The sequence below is a fragment of the Oncorhynchus nerka genome, linkage group LG1 (assembly GCF_034236695.1).
Source record: "Oncorhynchus nerka isolate Pitt River linkage group LG1, Oner_Uvic_2.0, whole genome shotgun sequence".
Taxonomy (NCBI): Eukaryota; Metazoa; Chordata; class Actinopteri; order Salmoniformes; family Salmonidae; genus Oncorhynchus; species Oncorhynchus nerka.
The window spans coordinates 11,274,202-11,300,070 of record NC_088396.1 but is presented as its reverse complement, the minus strand read 5'-3'; the positions used below and the strand labels follow the sequence as shown (position 1 = coordinate 11,300,070).

Here is a 25,869-nt window from a genome sequence, read left to right as displayed (position 1 = left end):
GAAAGTCTTAGATATACTCGATTTACACCAAACGTTCCATTATTTTATTGTTCACCCTATTAATTACTTAACTCTTTTTATTTGTATCTTCCTTCAGGACTTCTTGAAGTATAGTTCCAAAGCAGGACTAGATTGCCAAGAGTTAGAGGTAACAGAAACGATTTGCGATTGAAGCTATAGAGTATGTGTTGTTTAGGGTTTCCCAAAAATACCTGTTTTTTTTCTGAAATCCCATTTGGAAGATTCATGAAATCTGTAGGGAAAAATTCAGAAATCTTCCTGATTCCAGGAAACTTTCAACCAGGATTTCTGGAAAGCTTAGGCTTTTTTTGGGAAAGTTACTGGAAGTTGTAACCTTAGTTGTTGTGTTGTGTATCCGTCAGCGTGGCTATATCTACTTCAATGCTCACACCATTCTTAATGTGTTTTACAGAAAGCAGTTGGTTTAATGTCCCAGGTCCCCAAGCTGTGCAATGACATGATGAATCTTGGCAGACTACAAGGCTATGAGGTGCTGTACAGTTTCATGTCATGTATTTATTTAGCCAGGATATTCCACTCAGTAGCAATTGCCACTGTTTCCCAGGGAGTCAATAAAGGCGTATACATTAAATAGAAAACAGCACGATATGATGTGATTTGTTATGTCATACGTGTACAGGAAGTTAGCGCTGTGATTTTAGGTTTGTTTCAATCCCATGCTCAAAATGTACGAATGAAGCTGTGTTACCTGTCTGGACCAGGCCAGGGCTCAGTCTGTTTGTTCCTCCACAGCCATCGTGAAAGTCACTTTGACGACACTCACGACTAAATGAAATCTCTGACCTCCAAGATAAGCAAAGATTTGCCTTGCCTGCTGTAACCGTGGGGAGATGAAAGCACTGTTTGACAATGGCCTGGGCTACGTCCCAAATGGCACCCTATTCTCAATATAGTGCACTACATTTGACCAGAGCACTATATGGGTGCCGTTTGAGACGCAACCCTGGTCTCGGACCAAGTGCCTGCTGTTAGCTTTATGACCTGGTGAGGAGAGAAGGGGCTGATGGACCGTGTAATACCCCTGTGTTGACAGACAGACTTGGGGATGGCTGACTCTGCTTTATTCTCCAGTGTTGATAGACGTTGAGTCAAATCAAATCAAACTTTATTGGTCACATGCGCCGAATACAACAAGTGTAGACCTTACCGTGAAATGCTTACTTACAAGCCCTTAACCAACAGTGCAGTTCAAAAAGAGTTAAGGAAATATTTACTAAATAAACTAAAGTTTAAAAAATTATGAAAAGTAACACAATAAAATTACAATAACGAGGTTATATACAGGGGGTACCGAGTCAGAGTGCGGGGATACAGGTTGGTTGAGGTAATGTACATTTAGGTAGGGGTGAAGGGACTATGCATATAGCTAATAAACAGCAAGTAGCAGCAGTGTACAAAACAAATGGGGGGGGGGGGGGGGTCAATGTAAATAGTCCGGTGGCCATTTGATTAATTGTTCAGCAGTCTTATGGCTTGGGGGTAGAAGCCATTTAGGAGCATTTTGGTTCTAGACTTGGCGCTCCGGGACCGCTTGCTGTGCGGAAGTAGAGAGAACAGTCTATGACTTGGGTGTCTTTCCTCTAACACCACCTATTATATAGGTCCTGGATGGCAGGAAGCTTGGCCCCAGTGATGTACTGGACCGTATACACTATCCTCTGTAGCGCCTTACGGTCAGATGCCGAACAGTTGCCATACCAGGCGGTGATGCAGCCAGTCAGGATGCTCACGGTGGTGCAGCTGTAGTTTTTGAGGATCTGAGGACCCATGTAAAATCTTTTCAGTCTCCTGAGGGGGGAAAAGGTTTTGTCGTGCCCTCTTCACGGCTGTCTTGGTGTGTTTGGACCATGATAGTTCGTTGGTGATGTGGACACCAAAGGACCTTGAATCGCTCGACCCGCTCCTCTACAGCCAACGTCGATGTGAATGGGGCCCTGATTTTCCTGTAGTCCACGATCAGCTCCTTTGTCTTGCTTACATTGAGGGAGAGGTTGTTGTCCTGGCACCACACTGCCAGTTCTATGACCTCCTCCCCTATAGGCTGTCTCATCGTTGTCGGTGATCAGGCCTACCAGTCATAACTGAACCTGTGCGTGTGTGTGTGTGTTTGCGCGTGTGTGTTCCTGTTCCGTCCCCCAGGGTAAGCTGACCAGCCAGGGTAAGCTGCTGCAGCAGGAAACATTCTTCGTGACAGAGCAGGATACGGGCGTTCTGTCGCGCAGCAAGGAGCGCAGGGTCTTCCTGTTTGAGCAGATCGTCATCTTCAGCGAGCTCCTCCGCAAGGGCTCATCCACGCCGGGCTACCAGTTCAAGAAGAGCATCAAGGTGAATTACGTCAACCACGACCACAATCAATAAGATCAGGGCCCACATTCACAAAGCGTCTCAGAGTGCTGACCCCTCTTATTCATTATGATTAAAAGGCCAAACTGGCTGTTTCTGAAAACTTTCCTATTTCCTACTTTTGCGTTGATAATGATTTGTGCATTGATGGGTTAGCATGCTTGTGTTTCATTGTAACAGGTGAGCTACCTGGGCTTGGAGGAGCATGTTGAAAATGACCCGTGTAAGTTTGTGCTGTCGTGTCGAGGGTCGGCCGAGCGCTTCACCCTGCAGGCAGTCAACCTGGACATCAAGCAGGTGTGGGTCCAACATGTCAGCCAGGTCCTGGATGCCCAGAGCAACTTCCTGTCTGGTGAGAGAATGTCCTGCCTGACAAATCAAATCAAAGTTTATTTGTCACGTACAGTGAAATGCATACTTACAGGTTCTAACCAATAGTGCAAAAAATGTATTAGGTGAACAATAGGTAGGTAAAGAAATAAAACAACAGTAAAAAGACCGGCTATAAAAGTAGCGAGGCTATAAAAGAAGCGAGGCTACATACAGACACAGGTTAGTCAGGCTGATTGAGGTAGTATGTACATGAATGTATAGCTAAAGTGACTATGCATATATGATGAACAGAGAGTAGCAGCAACGTAAAAGAGGGTTTGGTTGGGGGGGGCACACAATGCAAATAGTCCAGGTAGCCATTTGATTACCTGTTCAGGAGTCTTATGGCTTGGGGGTAAAAACTGTTGAGAAGCCTTTTTGTCCTAGACGTGGCACTCTGGTACCGCTTGCCATCAAACACCTCTACTGTCATTAGCCAGCTCTAGGGTTGCAAGATTCTAGTAAGATTCCCAGAATAATTTCAAGAAATCCAAGTAGGAGGATTCCAGAATTCATGCTCATTCACTTCTGATTCAGGTAAACTTCCAACCAAGAATTCTGGAAAACCTGGAAAATTTGCAACCCTAGATATATCAAGAATGGTTTAATCATAACTACAGCCTCAACACAGAGTAGTTTTCACCTCTATCATGGTCCTGATCTGTCTGTGTATTATGTGGATTATCTGCCATTAACTAGTGTGTGTAACAATTGACTATCTCCACAGCCCTGCAGTCTCCTATTGAGTACCAGAAGGAGAAGGGTAGTTCTCACTCCCTCACCAGAAACCCATCGGGCAGCCGGCCCCCTAGTTGTAACAGTAGGCCCCTCTCCTCCTCCTCTGTGGGGGCAGAGAAGCCCCCCCTGGCGGGACCGGGACGGACCCCCACCCCTCTCGAGCTATCTACCTCCAACGGTAGCCCCTGCTTCGACCCCACGAAACACAGCGAAAGCTACGAGTCCACCAGGGTGAGTCCAGTCTAGTTAAATCTAGTCCAGACCACACCAGTCCAGATCACTCCAGTCTAGTCCAGTTCTGTCCAATGCCAATTGCCAGGACACACCCAGGTCTTAGTGTTACCCCCCCCTCTCAAATCTCTAGCACTGCAGAACTAAGGAGGTTGGAACATTGCAGGTGTGAATTCAGGCTATTATTAGTTCTGATGGCTGGCCTAGTTTTACTGCGTTTCAGCAGGAGACGACGTGTTCAAACTTGCTGACAAGAAGAACTGAAGCCAGAGTTAAGGAATTGACTCGATGTACTGTACTGTATGTGATGACTCGGGCCCTTTTGAAAGGTTCGTTATTTGAATGTGTATACAGGTTTGTATCAGTGCTGTGATTTCCACTGTTGTAATATAATCATCCTCCTTCCTGTACCCCCCCCCACCCAGCAGCACGGCGGCGGATGTAACGGCATGTCCTCCACAATGATGGTGACACAGGACTACAGTGCACTGAAGGAGAATGAGATCTGTGTGATCCAGGGCGAGATGGTGCAGATCATGGCCACCAACCAGCAGAACATGTACCTAGTTTACCGGTCTGCCAACAGCCAGTCTCCTGCAGCCGAGGGCTGGATCCCAGGCCACATCCTGGGACCCCTCACTAAAACGCTCAAAGACAGTGCTGCTGACGCAAGCATCAAGTAAGTGTCCCGTAAGCCCTGCCACCACACCCACGGAGCTGCTCTGATTGGATGAGGTGAAAGTTGTCTGCTCCAATCCCTACCCCCAACCCCCTTAATGGGAACTAACTCGGAAATGTTGGACTACACAGGGATCATGTTTTCTCCCTTTTTTTGTTTGTTAATATATGTAAAGGCTTATTAAATCATTATCTGAAAAGAGCTAACGGACTGTAGAGAATCATGGCTTCATGGTAGAGAAAACGCACAGAGAAAATCTTACATCAATGTGGAATTGACTGGTCTGGACTTTCATTTCTGTTTCTAACATCGTTTTTTTCTTTACACGTTTAAAAAAGAGAGAGAAAAAGGAAAAGAACGGCCTGATGGACTGAAGCCTATTTCTCAAAGTGGAGAAAGTTTGTTATTGTCTATGGCAATTTGTACAGATTGTGTTTTTATTTTATTTTTAGAACTTTTATTTTGTTACTATCAGATATGTTGGCGGTTTACTGTAAGCGTTAATTTGGTTTGTTTACTGATGCACTCTCTTCAGTACATTCCTGTATGAAGTATTTTGCACTATTTAAGAGAATCCATTATTAAAGAAGGCAGGTTGTGCAATATAATGATAGTCACAATGTTAATCATTGTGCTTGTAGTGTAACTAGACATTTGAAATGCATTTGAAATATGTAAAAAGACCATTTTGACGTAAGCATGCATTTGCAAGGCAACAGAAGTGGAACTTGTTTGCGTTCGAAGAACATCAGTGACGTTGTTTTATATCGCCAACTCTGCAGTCAAACTGTACCTTTCTCCGCTGACCATTGCTCTCACAGCATTAGACCTAGATTCCATTCTTATCTCACATTGAGGATCAAATGAATAGTGAAATCAGTTACCAGTTATTTTCTAATGTTGATTTTCATGTGTAAAGATCTCTATCAAGTTTGATTGTGGCTTGCCATCCATTTCTTCCCAATGATGGACCATTTCTAAATCATGGGCTTTATTAAAGTGATCATCATTCTCATGGGCCTGGTCCCGGTGGTGTATAAATACATTGACAAAACACAAAACACCACTTCTGGGATCTACATAAAGGAGTGAAGACATTAGTTCAACAGCACTTTATTCACTTTCTATATGATTTGTTTATTTTTTACCCGTTTTGTTGATGTAGTCCGATTTTATTATAGTAGACAACTTTATTTTCAATTTTGTACTAACCCCACCGGTCCTCGAGAAAAGTTGGTTGTGTACAAAGCAGCATCATTGAAAATCTCATGACAACGTAGAGCCATTGAATGGTTGGTCAGACGCAACAAACTATGCTGCTTTGACACAAATTGTGTGTCCACTATGGTGTAAGAGAATCAAGGTATGGTAGCATATGGAGAAGTCACATTTTAAATAGCTTGTCCGTCTTGTGTGTCTAAATTTCTAATACACTGTGATACAAATATGAACATTAGCCTTTTGTTTTTCTGTTACAAAGAAGGTACTTTTCTTTCTCTCTTTCTTTTGCTTTCTCTTGATCTCAATCTCACTCTGATTTTCTTTTCTTTCAATAAAGTTGGCTAGCCCCCACTCAGTCCCCCCTGCACCTCCTCTCCCCTCACTGTGAATAAGCCTGGATTTGACTGGTACATTTCTTGGCACAACAGGAAATCTCTTTCATGGAATACCCTGCGCTCGAGAAAGCGGACAGAAAAGGATATCAATGGCAAGGGTGGTGACGCAAGGGTTGAGAATGGACTCCGTAAGCCCAAGGAGATTCTCAGCACCAAGGTCACTGTCGAAGTGAGTAAGCAGGCTAACGGCGGAGATGGAGTTCTATGACCCTGGCTGCCAATCCCTCACCTGTGTCCCGTGATGTTAATAATCTCCCAACACTTGAACATGATCATCTAACTGCACTCACTGTCTGCTCTCACTTTGGTTTGACTCCCCCTTATGCATGACACTAACGAGTCAAGTGACTTCTTGTCTGTGAATTGTGGTGGTTTTGGTTTTTGATTAAGCTAACTTTTGTTTTTGTTCAAATTAACAACTTTTGTTTACATTAATGCCACTGTGAAACCACCATTTTGATAACATATGTCCTGGAACCCATGAAGCTATCTCCTAAATGAAAGTCCTCATTCCAGAGAATGTGTTTAGCATGACGGTATTATAAGCTGTTCAATTAAAACACACTGAAACTGGATCTCACTATACAGTGAATTCGGAAAGCATTCAGACCGCTTCCCCTTTACCACATTTTGTTATGTTATTCTAAAATGGATTAAATAAAAAGAAATGTCTGCATCAATCTACACACAATACCCTATAATGACAAAGAGAAAAATGAATGTATATAAAAAACATACCTTAACTATTCAGACCCTTTACTATGGGACTCGAAATTGAGCTCAGGTGCATCCTGTTTCCATTGATCATCATTGAGATGTTTCTACAACTTGATTGGTAAACTCAATTGATTGGACATGATTTGGAAAGGCATACACCTGTCTATATACTGTAAGGTCCCACAGTTGACAGTGCATGTCAGCGCAAAAACCCAGCCATGAGGTAGAAGGAATTGTCCGTGGAGCATCGAGACAGGATTGTGTTGAGGCACAGATCTGGGGAAGGATACCAAAAAATGTATGTAGCAATGAAGGTCCCCAAGAACACAGTGGCCTCTATCATTCTTAAATGGAAGAAGTTTGGAACCACCAAGACTCTTCCTAGAGCTGGCTGCCCGGTCATACTGAGCAATCGGGGGAGAAGGGCCTTGGTCAGGGAGGTGACCATAAACCAGGTGGTCACTCTGACAGAGCGCCAGACTTCCTTTGTGGAGATGGGAGAACCTTCCAGACAGATAACCATCTCTGCAGCACTCCACCAATCAGGCCTTTATGGTAGAGTGGCCAGACGGAGTCAATCTTCAGTAAAAGGCACATGACAGCCCGCTTGGAGTTTGCCAAAAGGCACCTCAAGGACTATCAGACCATGAGAAACAAGATTCTTTAGACTGATGAAACCAAGATTGAACTCTTTGGCCTGAATGCCAAACATCACGTCTGGAAGAAACCTGGCACCATCCCTACTGTGAAGCATGGTGGTGGCAGCATCATGCTGTGGGGATGTTTTTCAGCACCAGGGACAGGGAGACTAGTCAGGGAAGAGGGAAAGATGAACAGTGCAAAGTACAGAGAGATCCTTGATGAAAACCTGGTCCAGAGCGCTCAGGACCTTAGACTGAGGGCGAAGGTTCACCTTCCAACAGGACAATAACCCTAAGCACACATCCAAGATAGCGCAGGAGTAGCTTCGGGACACGTCTCTGAATGCCCTTTAGTGGCCCAGCCAGAGCCCGTACTTAAACCTGATCGAACATCTCTGGAGAGACCTGAAAAAAGCTGTACGGCGACGCTCCTCACCCAACCTGACAGAGATTTGAGAAACTCCCCAAATACAGGCGTGCCAAGCTTGTAGCGTCATACCCAAGAAGACTCGAGGCTGTAATTGTTGTCAAAGGTGCTTCAACAAAGTACTGAGTAAAGGGTCTGAAATACTTATGTAAATGTGATAATTTTTTGTGCAAACATTTCTAAAAACCGGTTTTTGCTTTGTCATTATGGGGTGTTGTGTGCAGATTGATGAGAAAAAAAGACTATTTAATACATTTTAGAATAAGGCTCTAACGTAACAAGATGCGGAAATAATCAAGGTGTCTGAATACTGAATACAAATGCACTGTACATTACATTATCTTTCTGTATCAATGTACAGTATTAGTGCATTTCAAAGTAAACCCGTATCAATTCCAAATGATGCTATGCTAAGTCTGCCAATCCAGCTATCATTTTAAGCATGTTAGAGTACATTGTTTTAATTTGACAATTATGACCATTCAAAAAAAATCACACAAAGTTTGCTTGCAAGTTTGTCCTCGTCATGGGTTGTTTTAATATTTATGGCACTACCCCTACACTCCCATCATCAAATATGAACTGAAAAAGAGACCTGCACATAATCACAGGTCTGCTTTAGTGTGTTGTTAATTATCTTGTTAGATTGCATTGTTTCAGGTGTCAGCTCGATAATTTCTATGATTTAATGTAGCTACATTTTCCAGCTCATCCAATATGTATATATTCATACATTTACGTCCAATAGGCTCGGTCGTTCCCAAGCAACTCTACGTTGCAGATTCACTCTTTCTTTTCGTACATTCAAGCCTTCCCACATACTACATGCTGGATTGGACCTCTAGCCCTTATCCCCCCCATAGGCCATCCAAGATAAAACAATTAGTTACCTTGCACTGTAGGTGTATGTATCCAATCCTTTCAGATATATAGGAATGCTTGGGGAGTATGGTCTACATATACTCTGTCTTTAGCACTATATTTACTAGTAAACCCAAATCCCATGCACAGTTAAGTGATAATGCCCCTAGAAGCCTGTGTTTGGAGAATATATTGGCACGTGTGCCACAAATAGCTACCTTGCTGTTTTTCTAGCTGCACTTTTTGATGTGACTGTAAATGAGCTGTTGTCTCCCTAGCAAGCAAGGGATAAGAACGTTGCCAGCCAGTATGGCAATGGAACATTTAGAACGAACGACTGGGTCGCGCCTCTAGCAAACAAACTGATAGAACAAACGAACGATCAGCCGGTTTGGATAGCAACCCTAGATTTGTGTCAGGACTATGTCTTGTGCAAGGATGAACCTAAATCCCATACACAGTTAAGTGATAATGCCCCTAGAAGCCTGTGTTTGGAGAATATATTGGCACGGGTGCCAATATATTATATCCTGTTCTCTGGCATTATCACTTTTATACAACAGGTTACCAACATATTCAAATAATGATTGACATATTTTCATTAAAAAATTTACTTTGAAGAATTTATTCATACTATTTCATCCTTGCGCTCTGTTCAGTCTTTATGTTCTGTATGTACAGTATGGACGCGACCCAGTCGTTCGTTCTAAATGTTCCATTGCCATACTGGCTGGCAACGTTCTTATCCCTTGCTTGTAAGGGAGACAACAACAGCTAATTTACAGTCACATCAAAAAGAGCAGCTAGAATAACAGCAAGGTAGCTATTTGTAAAGATTGCTGTCGGTCTCTCCAACATTGTTTCAATATTCAAATTTGATCTACAGCTGTCCAATATTTGTATACACCCAAAACAATGAGCTAATGAGGCGAGATTTCGCCTGGCATAGAAAATGTGCTCTCTCGTCAGGACACTGTTGTTCAAAGGAGCTAGCCAACAACACAGTGAACACAATTATTTCAAATAGAAGCTGGAAAGACTGCAAACTAGCTGCACTTCGTTTTGTTGTACCTTTTTTCAGGTGACATTTCTTTGTATATATCCATAAAAATAATGCCAGCCGATTCATGATTTCGATTGGCTAAGAAACGCTGCCTGTCTTGTCCCAACTCCTGTTCATTACAATGGGACAGCTGGAGATCGAATTTGAATATTGAAACAGTGTTGCAAATGTCGGAGAAACCGACAGCAAGTTTTATACATATCTCCGCTGTTGAAAACGAAATGTTAGTCTAAAAGAAATGTGAGATAATCTCTAGATGCTTTTTATAGTGGAGATCAGGTTTGTAAATTGCTTGGCTGGGCTGATGGGACAGTGGATTGCACAGTCTGATGGAACAGAGTAAATAGGCATTTTAAGTCATAGATTTAGTCCGGTGGTAACTTGTGGAATAGACACCAGCTGTAATGCGGTTTTAACCAATCCGCATTCAGGATTAGACCCACTCGTTGTATAATAGCCTACAAAGAATCCTTGGCCCACATTCAGAAAGCTTCTCTGAGTGGAAGTGCTGACTGAGCTAGTATCAGTTTGACTTTTCGATCATAATGAATAAGATTGTATGGACAGATCCTACATCGGCACTCATACTCTGAGACACTTTGTGAATACGGGCCCTGACCATGCCTCTAGCTTGGGGACCCAGGGCCTTTGTAACCTCTCTAATTTTGCTTTCTCTCATCCCAAACCGCAGGAGTCAAACAGCTCAGAGGAGTCAGATTGCGATGATGAACTCCCCAAAACTAGCATGGAGGTAGTAGTACACGCTGATCTGCCGTCATGCATGCTGCCCAGTTGAGTTTCTGTAGCTAACTCAGTGAGCACAAGAAGTTGAAAATGTCTTTTCAACATATTTTTCAACCAACAAAACGTATTTGTAACGTCTTTTCAACGTCTTTTGCTCGTAGGGAAGTCTACATATTAGCAAGAGGAAACTACACAGAGCATCTTAGGGGTTTCCACTGTGGTCAGGAGCATTCTCCCAAAACACCAGGTTCCACATATTGTTGCACTAGATACAGAGGTTTCATCCATAGAAATATCATCACTAGGACAGACATCCCCTTCCAAGTCAATGGTTATGCAATGGGTGGACTGGCGGCCATTTTGAAAATGTACCCTGAACAGGAACCAACAGGAACCAGTTTTTGTTCCTGCTCCTTATCTTATCTGCATTTTCTGGATCCAGCCTCAATGAGGCCATGGGTGGAGTTTGTAAATGCATTAGCCACTGATTGGTGCACAATATTAATATATCAGATAGGCACCTGGGGTGTAATCCTTAGTGAAACGTATTGCAACAGAAACTGTTTACTCCAAACGGAAGATGTTTTTCAACGAAAAAAATCATTTATATTGGACAAAGTCAGGTAGGTCCCTCACCGTTTTGTTCCGTTTGGCTCTGTTTGGTTCCTAGTGATTACACCCCTGAAACACATGAGCAAAAGAAAAAACATTTAAAATGCGTCTTTTTGGTTGAAAAGACGTTGAAAATATGTATTTTCAACGTCTTGTGCTCACCTGCATAATTGTAACTCCTCTACAGCCTGTGCACCCCCAGGAACAGTAGCTGCTGCATGAGCAACAACTAATTGGGATCCTAATAAACTAAACCAGCCTGCTCCCCTCTAAAGCTCACTTGGTCCTGTGTGGCTCAGTTGGTAGAGCATGGCGGGTTCAATTCCTTCACGGGCAACCCATATTAAAAATAGATACACGCACAACCAACAGTAAGTTGCTAAATAGTCTGCTAAATGGCACATATTACACTATTGAAAATGCTCTAAGTTCCTCCTCCGTTCCAGTTCGTGGTCATTGTATTGGAAAAGCATCCTCCTTTGCCTTTAACAGACTTGACCTATCAGCAGGTGTGTTAGTCTGTTGTAAAGATGTCCATCCTTTTTGATTTTCAATACAATTGTTCCTATTTCATGTCATTATATCCCTAAAGCAGTTTTAGTGATATTTTTGTAGGTGCTGCATGTTCCACTTGTCTGAGCTCAAGCATCCACACGTTCTCTTCTTGTGTAGCAGTGTGGTTTCCATGGAGCATTACTGCAACCTAGTGTTCCTACCTTGGAATAGGTTCATGAATGTGAAAAAAGCCTCTCACAAACCCCTTGAAGCATGTTACTACTCCTGACCCATCTTCTTTTGGATCCCCTGGTGCTTGCATCCCATGCTGTTTTTTATTGAGAACAATATTTCTATTATGCGTTTTGTTCAAATGGGTTTTTGAATATTTTTAAAGGCATAGTATGCCTAAATGTCACAAATAAATGTGGGGTACGATGCCCTTGTACAGTTGCCTATATTGCAAATAATGTTTAAATGGTAGTACACAACTGTAACACAGAACTCTCTGAGGTATGTATGTATTCACTCACTATAAAACAGTGCGTATTCCAAACAAGAACATTAGTTAATTCATATTGCCTAACAGCCGTACCTTTTCTTTGCAGATAATGAACCCCAATTTTATACAAGAAGGTAAGATGAACTATCAGAACATAAGCCCCTGCATTTCAATGCTTAAGAGTGAAATCAATTACTTAATTACTGATATGTCATGGATCCTGAGTCTGGTTGTGTCTCAAATGGCAACCGATTCCCTAATAGTGCACTACTTTTGACCAGAGCTCCATGGGTCCTGGTCAAAAGTAGTGCTCTATCCAGTGTGTCATTTAGGATGTAGCATATATTTGTTGTTAGAATGTGGTGTGGTTAGCTGACACTGTGTGTGAATGTATTTAGTGGCTCCAGAATTCCTGATACCACTAGCTGATGTGACATGTGCATTTGGGGAGACGGTGGTCTTGTGCTGTAAAGTGTGTGGACGTCCCAAACCCAACATCACTCTGAAAGGACCCGATCAGAGCCCGGTTGTCAACAACTGTCGGTTCACTATCAACATTAGGTAAATGGACTATAAGGTTTCTAGTTAGAAGTTCTAGATCTGATCTCCAACCCTGTTCCTGGAGCGCTACCCTCCTGTACAGTCTTGTCTCATAGACTAGACATAACATTGTAAAGATACTCAAATCAGTATGATATTGTATGTTACGTTTGGTGTGGTTACTTAATGCAAAAAAAACAAAAGGTGGTTGGTCGAGGGTATAACACGAATGTGCAGCAACCAAAAGGTTGAGCGTTCGAAACTGATCGTCAATTTTAGCTAACTAGCAACTTTGCAACTACTTTGCATGTTAGCTAACCCTTGCCCAACCCTAACTCATCCCTTTAACCTAACTCCTAACCATAACACTTTAACTGAACCTTAACCCTTAACACCTAGACTAGCTAATGTTAGCGTTAGCCACCTAGCTAATGTTAGCCACAACCAATTGCAATTCGCAACATATAATACAACATGGATGATGGACTTCCACAAATGAATATACAGTGCCTTCAGAAAGTATTCACACTCCTTGACTTTTTCCAAATTTTGTTGTGCTAGAGTCTGAATTTAAAATAGATTTGGGTCACTGACATATACACAATACCCCATAATGTCAAGGTAGAATTATGTTATTATTATTTAATTTTTTTTACAAATTAAGTAAAAATGAAAAGCTGCAATGTCTTGAGTCAATAAGTATTCAACCCCTTTGTTATGGCAAGCCTAAATAAGTTCAAGAGTACAAATGTGCTTAACAAGTCACATAATAAGTTGTATGGACTCACTCTGTGTGCAATAATAGTGTTTTACATGATTTTGGAAGGACTACCTCATCTCTGTACCCCACACATACAAGGTAAGGTAAGGTCCCTCAGTCGAGCAGTGAATTTTAAACACAGATTCGACCACAAAGACCAGAGAGGTATTCCAATGCCTTGCAAAGAAGGGCACCTATTGGTAGATGGGTAAAAAATGGATGGTGTATCAATACACCCGGTTACTACAAAGATACAGGCATCGTTCCTAACTTAGATGCCAGAGAGGAAGGAAACCTCTCAGGGATTTCACCATGAGGCCAGTGGTGACTTTAAAACAGTTACAGTGTTGAATGGCTGTGATACAGTAGGAGAAAACTGAGGATGGATCAACAACATTGTAGTTACAGTGCATTCGGAAAGTATTCAGAACCCATGACTTTTTCCAATACATTAAAATGGATTAATCTAAAATGCTCATCAATCTACACACAATACCACATAATGACAAAGCTAAAAAAAAAAATTAAAAACTTTATCTTTTGCTATGAGACTCGAAATTGAGATCAGTTGCATCCTGTTTCTATTGATCATCCTTGATGTTTCTACAGCTTGATTGGAGTCCACTTGTGGTAAGTTCAATGGATTGAACATGATTTGGAAAGGCACACACCTGTCTGTATAAGGTCCCACAGTTGACAGTGTATGTCAGAGCAAAAACCAAGCAATGAGGTCGAAGGAATTGTCCATAGAGCTGAGACAGAATTGTGTCGAGGCACAAATATGGGGAAGGGTACCAAAACATTTCTGCAGCATTGAAGATCCACAAGATCAGTGGCTTCCATCATTCTTAAATGGATAAAGTTTAGAACCACCAAGACTCTTCCTAGAGCTGGCCACTCGGCCAAACTGAGCAATTCGGGGAGAAGAGCCTTGGTCAGGAAGGTGACCCAAAAAAACAATTGAATCAATTTTAAAATAAGGCTGTAAGGTAACAAAATGTGGATAAAGTCAAGGGGTCGGAATGCTTTCCGAATGCACTGTACTCCACAATACTTACCTAATTGACAGAGTGAAAAGAAGGAAGCCTGTACAGAATAAAAAATATTCCAAAACATGCAACCTTTTAGAGCTGGGTAGCATGGCCAGGCGTTCTAAGGCTCCATGTTACGGCTCCATCACTGCCATCTTTAGTGAGGTTCTTTGCGCAAGTCTTCAATATCTACCAGCATTTCGCTACACCCGCAATAACATCTGCCAAATATGTGTATGGGACCGATAAAATTAGATTGGATTTGTTTGCAACAAGTGTGGTGGAATTTTTGTAATCAAAAGGAGACTTTTACATTTCTTCAAAACAATAAAACATTATTTAATTACTGTCTCAACGTCAACAGTGATGAGGCAACTCTGGGATGCTGGCCTTCTAGTCAAAGTTGCAAAAAAAATCCATATCTAGGACTAACCAATAAAAATAAATGATTAAAATGGGATTAAAAGAACACAGACACTGGATAGAGGAACTCTATCTAGAAGGCCAGCATCCCGGAGTCGCCTCTTCACTGTTGACGTTGAGACTGGTGTTTTGCAGGTACTATTTAATGAAGCTGCCAGTTGAGGACTTGTGAGGCGTCTGTTTCTCAAACTAGACACTACTGTAATTGTCCTCTTGCTCAGGTGTGCCCTGGGGCCTCGCACTCCTCTTTCTATTTTGGTTAGAACCAGTTTGCGCTATTCTGTGAAGTGAGTAGTACACAGCGTTGTACGAGATCTTAAGTTTCTTGGCAATTTCTCACATGGAATAGCCATAATTTCTCAGAACAAGAATAGACTGACGAGTTTCAGAAGAAAGGTCTTTGTTTCTGGCCATTTTGAGCCTGTAATCGAATCCACAAATGCTGATGCTCCAGATACTCAACTAGTCTAAAGAAGGCCAGTTTTATTGCTTCTTTAAATCAGGACACCAGTTTTCAGCTGTGCTAACATAATTGCAAAGGGTTCTCTAATGATCAATTAGTCTTTTAAAATTATAAACTTGGATTAGCTAAGACAACATGCCATTGGAACAAAGGAGTGATGGTTGCTGATAATGGGCCTCTATGTAGATATTCCATTAAAAATCAGTAATTTCCAGCTACAATGGTAATTTACAACATTAACAATGTCTACACTGTATTTCTGATCAATTTTATTTTAATGGACAAAAAAATGTGCTTTTCTTTCAAAAACAAGGACATTTCTAAGTGACCCCAAATTTTTGAACGTTAGTGTGCATCTTCATAGATGGTGAAAAGCTCATATTTAATGCATAATTAAGTGCATGCAACAATGGAGTTGAATAAAATAAGCTTTAGTTATCTATCACACTCCAATGGATCAGCATGGTGGAAATGACTAGAAACTAAAATTAGCATATCTTGTTGGACAAATCCAGGTAGTGGCTCTTGTTTAAGTAAAATGTATTCCGTTGTTGCCTAATGAACATGACCCAAGACAAGCATCATGATTCCACTATTTATAAGGCAATGCCTATAGACCAAATAGATTAGGATCAGTTTCACTCTCCGCATCAGAGTTCACCCTCTCCATTCACCAGGGCATGCTGAGAATAGTGTCAACATCTTTAGTTCATAACAGCAATCAAAACAATCATTCCATAATACATGAATTGCTTCACTCGTATAGTTAATAACATACTAAACAAAAATTATTCATTTTCCAAATCATAATCAAAACCCATTTAATTATCCAACCCAAATTTACAATGACATTGCTCAGTGATTTAAATGAGTCCCGTCACTCAGTCAAAACCCCTCAATTTAACGCACATCAACACGGGCAGAATGTACATTTACATTAACATACAGTATAATTATGCTATAATTCTAGTTTTAACTTATCATGATTATAATTACAGATCAGTGTCCTAATGCATTCTTAATCTAAATTTACTATACATTTTATGTAGTTTGTGGACCTCTACAATCAACCTGACCCCTCGAGGCACTGATTCTTCTGGCATCTTCCTCATTGCCTTCCTCCAATAGCTTTACAGTTCAAAGTGGATGACCCATGATAATGTCCCAATTTCAATGTCTCACCTGAGCCGCCACCACCTTTACCACCCATTATGTCTTGTCCATTTGTCAACCAGTATGTATACCAGCAACATAAGAGAAGTTTGGAACAGATTTTTCCCCATGCTCCCTCCACGTGGACACCTGTCACACTCCTGAGAGAAAAGCAGTTGATGGCTCCAATTGGACGCTGCACACAGGGTGCTGGCTCAGGACTAAGGTCTCTCGGTAGAAGTGGTGCGGATAGGGCCGTATTGCACGCTTTCCCCCCCGCTTTTCTTCAGTCAATTAGGGGTTTTGAGGTACACCCACGGTTCGGCCGCATTATCTCTTCCGTGCATTAAGACACAGACTCACGTCACCCTTCATGATAACCTCAAGAGAGAACAGATCAGAACAATAGTTTAGTTCAGTTCATTTTTGATTCAGGGAAATCCAGACAAGCATTGACTATATGATCAATTATTACTTTTACCAATTATTCTTAATACCAATGTCTAAACATGTGTCAAAGAGAATAACAACCCTTTCAATTGAATTATTTATTTTCAAATGGGCTTATACTCCCCGTCACACTGGCAACTTCATCGCAGAGCCACAGGATCAGGATGTTAGACCTATAACCCACCGGGAGAAATCCCAACAATCCAGCAGACCTAATCTGGTGAGATTTGTATCAAAACAGAACAGAACAAACAACACAACAATACACTCCTTCACATATCACTCCAGGTGTGTAAACTTCAATCCAAAACCTCAGAGGACTGTTACTTCCCCCATTTTGACACACAACTCCCCATGTGAGTAATGTGTAAAAAAAAAACACTACTAGTCAAAATAGAACTATAGAAACACTAATCCTTAACTCCATAAAGAACAAAAAGGTATACCCATAAGGTCATAGGAAAATAGACTTAAGACAGCCTACCCTCAGTCAAAGGCAACACCCTCTCCTTCTTCACATTGGTCCAAATCACAAATATGTCAAAGAATTATAAACTATATCATAATTATCAATATTACAAATAACCTTCAAATCAGTATTACAAATGACCTTAAATTCATTATCCAAATGGCTTTCCAGTGAGAGTGATCAAACCACACAGGAAAGTCAGGACAGAGGTCGTACAAACCCTCCAAAGAAGTGTTTCTTACTATATTAGACAAATTCATAAGAAACAGTCAAACATTTCATATCCCAGGTTTCCAGTAAATGTCTTAGGAAAATAATTAACGTGTTCAATTAAAACTCTGAAAAGGAAACTTCAGAAAATGAAATGTCTGCGTGTGCCCCTTTTTAAGATAACATGGCACTAAACCCAAATGAAATAGTACACTTACAATAAAATCAAAACATAGTATTTTAAAAACACCAACAAAGTCATAACAAGTGTGTTGTGTGTGTGGGTATTTGCAAACCTTAAGGTAAAAACACACAAATGGCCAGGCCTTATTAAATTTGGTAGTTTTTGGCCTCAATCTCACTCACTGCTCTCCCCAAGACCACAGGCCGGGGAAACATTTCAAGGAGATAATGAAACCCCCAGGCACCTTCAGACACTGCAACATGTATCTCGCCACCGAGTCAAACGATTCACTCCCATATTATATTATATGACTGGTCTCTATTTTTCCATAACAAGGTAAAATTATCCTGGTGTCATTACTAGATCAATGTCCAACAACATACAGTTGAAGTCGGAAGTTTACATGCACCTTAGCCAAATACATTTAAACTCTGTTTTTCACAATTCCTGAAAAATTACGTTTTAGGTCAGTTAGGATCACCACTTTATTTTAAGAATGTGAAATGTCAGAATAATAGTAGAGATAATGATTTATTTCAGCTTTTATTTCTTTCATCACATTCCCAGTGGGTCAGATACACTCAATTAGTATTTGGTAGCATTGCCTTTAAATTGTTTAACTTGGGTCAAATGTTTCGGGTAGCCTTCCACAAGCTTCCCACAATAAGTTGCGTGAATTTTGGCCCATTCCTCCTGACAGAGCTGGTGTAACTGAGTCAGGTTTGTAGGCCTCCTTGCTCGCACACACTTTTTCAGTTCTGCCCACACATTTTCTATAGGATTGAGGTCACACACAGATGTCACACACAGATGAGCATTCTAACAACCCCATATTCTGTTGAGTAAAACAACCATTTGATGCAATAACAGCATTATAACAATCTTGCAATTTTGCTCTCACACAAGGCACTAAAGTAATACTGCAAAACATTTGACAAAGCAATTCACTTTTTGTCCTGAATACAATGAATACAATGTTATGTTCGGGGCAAATCTAATACAACACATTACTGAGTACCATTCTACATATATTCAAGCATAGTGTTGGCTGCATCATATTAAGGGTATGCTTGTAATCGTTAAGGACTAGGGTGTTTTTCAGGAATAAAAAATAAATGGAATGGAGCTAAGCACCGGCAAAATCCTAGAGGAAAATCTGGTGCAGTCTCCTTTCCACCAGGCACTGGGAGATGAATTCACCTTTCAGCAGGGCAACAACCTAAAAAAGGCTAAATCTACACTGGAGTTGCTTACCATGGACAGTGAATGTTCCTGAGTGGCCGAGTTAAAGTTTTGACTTAAATCTAGATGAAAATGGTTGCCTAGCAATAATCAACAACCAATATGACAGAGCTTGAAGAATTTAAAAAAATAATAATGGGAAAATGTTGCACAATCCAGGTGTGAAAAGCTTTGAGACTCACAGCTGCAGTCGTTGCCAAAGTTGCTTCTACAAAGTATTGATTCAGGGGTGTTAATACTTATGTAAATGCTATATTTCTGTTTTTAATTTTCAAGTAAATTGGCAAACATTACTCAAAACATGTTTTCACATTGTTGTTATGAGGTATTGTGTGTAGATGGTTGAGAGAAAACAGTTTAATCCATTTTTAATTCAGGCTGTAACACAACAAAATGTGGAAAAAGTCCAGGGTTAAATACTTTCTGAAGGTACTGTATACCGTACAAACATATCATACTAAAAGCAGTGTCTCGGATTTACGTACAGAAGATGACAATGCAGGTTGTCCTGTAGGTTTTCACTCCAACCCTAATCTATGGCACCTAATTCTAATAATTAGCTGTTTGATAAACTGAATCAGGTTATTCAGAGCGAAAACCTACAGGAGGGTAGTGCTCCTTATTTTGTAATATATATTTTTTTACAATTCGCAATTGTTGATATCGATCTAAAACTAAACAGAAATCGACAATGCTTTAGGCTAGAAACAAGTAGTAAAATGCCCGAGGAAGATGCAACTCTGATTCACGAGAATGGTTTGTCTCTCTGACATTCAGAAGCTGAGCTACAACCTTCTAAAGTCGAGGAGTCAAAGAAATCGGACTTTGCTTGGAAAGGGATCTTATACAATGTGTGACTGTCACTATCAATTGATCTATTCACTTTCTGTAAAAGAGAATATGTATAATTAAATTGAGGGTTCATATAAATGATCATAACATATTTGGTAGTGGAATAACATTTGGGGAAATCAGATCTAAACTTTGTTTTCCTTAACCATTATTATTATCATTAAATAGCCTACCTAAAAGATGCCATGAGTCTTGCTAGACTATGTAAAATTGCAGGAAATTAGCTTCAAAACAACAACATTTTACTAGGCCCTCCAGTTTGACATTTTTCAAATGTTATATAGGGGGCCCTGGGGAAACAAGTTTGGAACCCCTGGTCTAGATGAACGCAGGTATTTAGCGACATCCTGTGGAGCCTAATGGAGGGAGGATGGCTCACAGTAATGGCTCAAATAAATTAAGTGGAACGTGTCCAATTCGTGGAAACCATATGTTTGATAGTTCCATTCCAGTGGTACCCCACTATATAGGGAAAAGTTCCAATCTATTGTCTGAGAATTGCTTAAAGGTAATGCCTGTAGCCTAATCCCATTGTCCATCCATTAAGTAGACTAAACCTGTTGTTGGAGGACTAGCATGAACATTAGATGGAGCTCAGTAAAAGAAGCAATCAGCTAAAGCATACATCAACATTCTGTCCCAAATGGCACCCAATTCCCTATGTGCACTACTTTTGACCAGGACTTATAGGGTTACGGTCTATTTTAGTAGTGCACTATGTAAGGAATAGAGTGCCATTTGGGATTGAACTCAAATGTAACATAGGTCAAGCTCCATTTTCAGCAACCAATCCAACCGGGCCTCTTCTTCTCTGTCTGTCTCCAGGGATACGGGTGACATTCTGCTGAAGATCTGTAACCTAATGCCCCAGGACACTGGCATCTACACCTGTATGGCTGTCAACGACCATGGCACTGCCTCCTCCTCTGCCTCTATCAAAGTCCAAGGTAAGAGGAAAGGAAGAGAGGGGGGTTATGGATGATGGATGTAGGGAGGAATGAGGTAGGAGGTGAGGTTCTCTATGACCATGGAGACTACTGATGTTGGGCTGATGTCTGTTCTCAGGTATCCCAACAGCACCTGCCAGGCCCGTGGCAATGCGGTGACTGTCCACTGGCTCCCCCCTGCCAGCTCAGCTAGCTGTGCCGTGTCCAGCTACACAGTAGAGTACAGGCAGGAAGGTACAGTAGACCCATCTCTTCTGGCTCTGGGGTGAAGTTGCACCAAGATACAGATTTAGGATCAGCCTCACCTCCCCAATGCTAACCCTAACCATTAGTAGGGGAAATGCAAAACTGACCCAAGATCACCATCTAGGCCCAACTTCACCTACAATTCACAAGCTACTGACAGTCACCTGAGATCTTTGAGCTAGAACTTGTTGACCTCTTCATTCTCTTCCCTGCAGACTCCCTACTGTGGCAGCAGTCAGTGGTCTCTACGGTAGATGTGTGTGTTAAGATTGAAGATCTCATCCCTGGGGGGCACTACCAGTTCCGGGTCAGTGCCAGTAACCCCTGGGGTGTCAGTCCACCCAGCGAGCCCTCCAACATGGTGACCCTGCCCAGCGGGAGTGAGTCAAACCCTCCTTCACATCCTTCACATTACAAGCAGGGAGGGAGTTAAGCTATACCTAGACTATGTATACGTCCTAAATGGCACCCTATTCCCTATATAGTGCACTACTTTTGACCAGGGCCCAGGTGCCTGCTCCTAGAATCCATACTAAATGGCACCCCATTCCCTATACAGTGCACTGCTTTTGACCAGAGCCCTATAGTCAAATGTAGGGCACCATAAAGGGAATAGGGTGCCATTTTGGAAGCATTGTCTTGGCATTTCACCCTCATCACAAAAACCAGTCATGGCAGATCGAGAGGTCCTTGAAGAAAGAAACGTTACTGTACGAATGTAGCGACAATGTAAATATTGACTAATAAAGTATTCCATTTGTTTTCTCTCTATTCTAAGTTTCCACATACGATGGAATGGGCATTCAGTGGAAAGACAACTTTGAATCGAGTTTCACGGAAATTTGTGAGATTGGACGGTAAAGTACACCCCCCCCACCCCGCTGTTTTAAAGCAGCCTATCATAATAATTTGTTGTATTTTATTGGTATTTTTCATAAAAATTCTCATAAAGGCTCACAGCAGCAGTTTACAACAATTAAATGTTTTACCTGTTACAACTACCCTCCTACTCCTCTCCCTTCTCCAGGGGTCGATTCTCCGTAGTGAGAAAGTGTCTGAACAAGGCCAGCAAGAAGGAGGTGGCTGTGAAGTACATCACTAAGAAGATGCAAAAGAAGGAGCAGGTGGACCACGAGGCAGACATCTTGAGCCACGTCCAGCATCCTCAGCTGGTGGCTCTGACTGACACCTACGAGTCCCCCACCTCCCTCATGTTGGTCTTCGAGCTGTAAGGACATTTCTGCTGTGGACTTGGGCTGTTTCTCAATTCATATTTCCCTTGATTCCTTGCGTCATCTCTGCTCACCTCCTTCTCAAAATGCATTGGAGAAGAAGGTCCGGGTGCAGGGACTTTGGACCTTATCCTCCAATACGATTGAGGAGGCGGCAAGGAGAGAGGAATCGAGGAAAGATTAATTGAGAAAGAGGGATAGATTATTGTACAGCCTGGTGTTTGTCTCTTTTTGCTTTTAGCCAACTTCTCGCTGTGTTGCCAACTGCCAACATTAACATGTGAAGCTCATGGAATGAAATTCATAGAAGAGAACCCAGTATAGGACCCAGGCTAGGGATTATAGTTTACACTTGGCTTTGTTAGTGTAAATAAACATAGTCATTGTTTGCGTCCCAAATGGCACCCTATTCCCTACACAGTGCACTGATTTTGACCAATGTAGGGAATAGGGTGCCATTTGGGACGCACCTAGTGCCATAGTGTGGTCTGTATACATTTTTGTCTCGTGTTGCTCCCAGGCTGGAGGGCGGGAGGCTGTTGGACTACCTGGTGGCCCATGATGAGCTGATGGAGGAGAAGGTGGCCTTCTTTGTGAAGGACACCTTAGAGGCTTTGCAGCACCTCCACACCTGCAGAGTGGCCCATCTAGACCTTAAGGTGAACACAAAGCACACAACAGTACCAATGCTAAGAACATATATTAAAGTGACGTTACACTTTAGTTTGACAGATGTTTTCAGACCTCTAAAGTAGCCTGTCAAGATGAAACCACGTCCCACGACGCCCCAAATGAATGGAAATTAGTTAACTTTTGTGGTCTAAAAGCACCTGAGAAACTTTCAGTGAAATGTCCCTTTTAACCTGATCTTGGTCAAACCCATTAACAAACGCATTCATATCGTGTCTCTAGCCTGAGAACCTCCTGGTGGATCTCCACGTGCCTGTTCCTTCTATCAAGCTCATAGATTTTGGAGATGCGGTCCAGGTGTCTCGGCACCGTTATGTCCATCTTCTCCTGGGCAACCCCGAGTTTGCGGCTCCTGAGCTGATCCAGGGCACAGCGGTGTCCCTGAGCACTGACGTTTGGAGCGCCGGGGTCCTGGCCTACGTCATGCTGAGCGGTGTCTCGCCCTTCCTGGACGAGAGCCTGGAGGAGACTTGCGTCAATATCTGCAAGCTGGACTTCTGCTTCCCAGAGGACTACTTCCAGGGAGTGAGCCAGGCGGCCAGGGACTTCATAAGCTCTACCCTGCAGCAGGACCCCCGGAAGAGGCCCATTGCCACCATCTGTCTTCAGCACCCCTGGGTGAGTGCCCACAGTGGAGACTACTCCAAGACCCCACTGGACACGGGCCGTCTGGCATCCTTCATCGACAGACGGAGACAACTACACGACGTGCGCCCTGTAACCAACATCAAGGGACTGTTGACCAGCAGCATGGGACACACCCTATAATTACCCCGTGAACAGTCAATTAACACAAAGGTGAAACAAAAAACACTCTGTTAGTAGTACTTCGGGGGTGTATTCACTAGGCACTTAACAGAACCAAACCGATAGTAAACTGAACCAAACGGGGAGGGACCTACCTGAATTTGTCCAATAGAAACTTGTTTTCGTTGCTACTGTTTGGACTAATGATTACACCCCAGGACTCCGCCATTGAAACATGGTTTTCCATCTCTGGATACTAGATAATACCTGTAGCTTGTCAACAAACATGTTGTGTGAATATCATTACTGTGTTCAAGATGCCAGAAGACAAGACATTGGCATTTGATTGATCGAGATGTTTCAGAGCTGTAGTATGAAGCCCTACCACTCTTATGGTGTCTATGTATTGGAAATGCCAAAATTGTAATATATTATCCTTGGAAATGATTAACTAACTATCAGAGAAAGATCTATGAACGGTAATAGAACTGTTGAATGTAATTTATTGTAGAATGTGGTCAGCCTTTGTAGAAGTGCTATTGTCTGTGAAGAAATATTCAGCGTTGATCCCTTAGTGTGGAGATATAGTACAACGGTTATTTTTCCAACGGTGCGGTTTGAGATATGAATGAAAGAATCCAACACGATTAACTTCTCACATCACTTTTGTACATCATTCTTGTTTGTTGGTACACGTCTGTCACCTCCAAGCTCACTTTGAATGCATTTTGTTGGTTCCCCATTCATAGGTCTCAGGTTTAGTTGTGATTTGAATGGTCAAAGCTGGAAGGACAGGCTGCAAATTTCAATCCGAATAGGGCAGTGACCAAACAACGAGTTGCATATTTCTCTTTCTTAGACCCAAATCGTTTACAACAAATCTGAAGTCTTCACATTAGCTCTCATCGCTCATGTAGTTGAGGTGAGTCGGACTGCCCTGCGACTTCAAAATCAGTGTCACCCTCGACCCAAGAGGAATTTGTGTCTAATGGTTAAACGGCCAGTGCAGTCAAAAACGTGACTTTCCTGCGTTCTATATTTCCACACTATGAGGTTGGAATAATACTGTGAAATTGTGAAAATAATGATAATGGCCTTTTAGTGTTAGAGCTGTTTGAAAAGACCACCTGAAATTTCAGCCTGTTTTGTTGGGATGGAATTTTGTCCCACCTGGTGAGAATCTCTTTATTAGACCAATAAGAGAGTTCCAAACCTCTCAGCCAATAACACCTAGTTTATAGTTTTCCCCTCCCCACTCAGACCACTCCCAGTCAGTCCTAGCAAAGTTCTTATTTGAGAAATTGTTCTTTGCTAGGAAGCTATTTTGGGTTTCTTTTTGATCATTTTAATTGAAAACATTCACAGTAAGGCACTTAATTTTTACCCAGAATTGATTTGATATTGAGTTTTTTTTTTAACAGCTGCATTGGACCTTTGAGGTGTTGGTTTCCCGAACTCAGAGACTGGGGTTCAGATCCCACCTGTGACACTTAGTACTGGTCACCCATTTACTCAATATTTTTTACTTTTTTACAAGTTTACTTGTGCAATTAGCACTCAGGGTCTAGAACACTGATTGAACACTTAATGTAGTATTGCCCCAATAGTGTAGGATTTGAAAACCCAGACCTTAATTACTTAATTTCTGGATGTATTATTTATTTAAATATGAGAACTGGTATAACTTGATTGATTTTAAATCGTTATGTATTTATTCAAATTATGAAAGGATGCTTCTAACATTTTGTAACAGCGGACGCAGAGACCTATCATTCATTCGTCATGTGTGCTTCCCAAATGGCACCCTATTCCCTACAAAGTGAACTAGTTTTGACTAGGGCCTATAGCACTGGTCAAGCAGTGCACTATATAGGAATAGGGTGCCATTTGTGAAGCACATTAAGCATTCCTATAGGTAGGTTGTACAGTACAGTAGACTCTCTCACAAAAATCAATCTTCGTCATCAAATATTTAAATGTTATGCTGATGACATTTTTCTCATACCTACAGGCAAGGCAATTTAATGGCAACTCATAAACAACCATAAAACTATAACAATGTGTACATGCCTAACCAAATACAAAGCTGGTAGTATGCTCCATTTTACAGTGCTTCAAACCTACTACTGAGCAAATTGGTGAATCAGT

General features: G+C 41.7%; 1 protein-coding gene and 1 pseudogene across 3 annotated transcripts in view; both read left to right on the top strand.

Annotated features, from left to right (window-relative positions):
• The window catches only part of LOC115139459 (kalirin-like), a 275,127-nt gene extending 269,271 nt beyond the window's left edge, over positions 1-5,856 (top strand). The window contains exons 39-44 of one of the 3 annotated variants that reach the window (XM_029676917.2): positions 98-148; positions 434-511; positions 2,182-2,367; positions 2,566-2,737; positions 3,485-3,726; positions 4,155-5,856. In XM_029676917.2, the coding sequence (XP_029532777.2) occupies positions 98-148; positions 434-511; positions 2,182-2,367; positions 2,566-2,737; positions 3,485-3,726; positions 4,155-4,409 (984 nt within the window). In that variant the 3' untranslated portion in view covers positions 4,410-5,856. Of the gene's footprint in view, positions 1-97; positions 149-433; positions 512-2,181; positions 2,368-2,565; positions 2,738-3,484; positions 3,727-4,151 lie in introns of all 3 variants that reach the window. The other 2 variants (XM_065003517.1, XM_029677004.2) reach the window with 2 other exon arrangements.
• LOC135573772 (kalirin-like) lies at positions 5,750-24,368 on the top strand (annotated as a pseudogene).
• Positions 24,369-25,869: the final 1,501 nt, after the last annotated feature.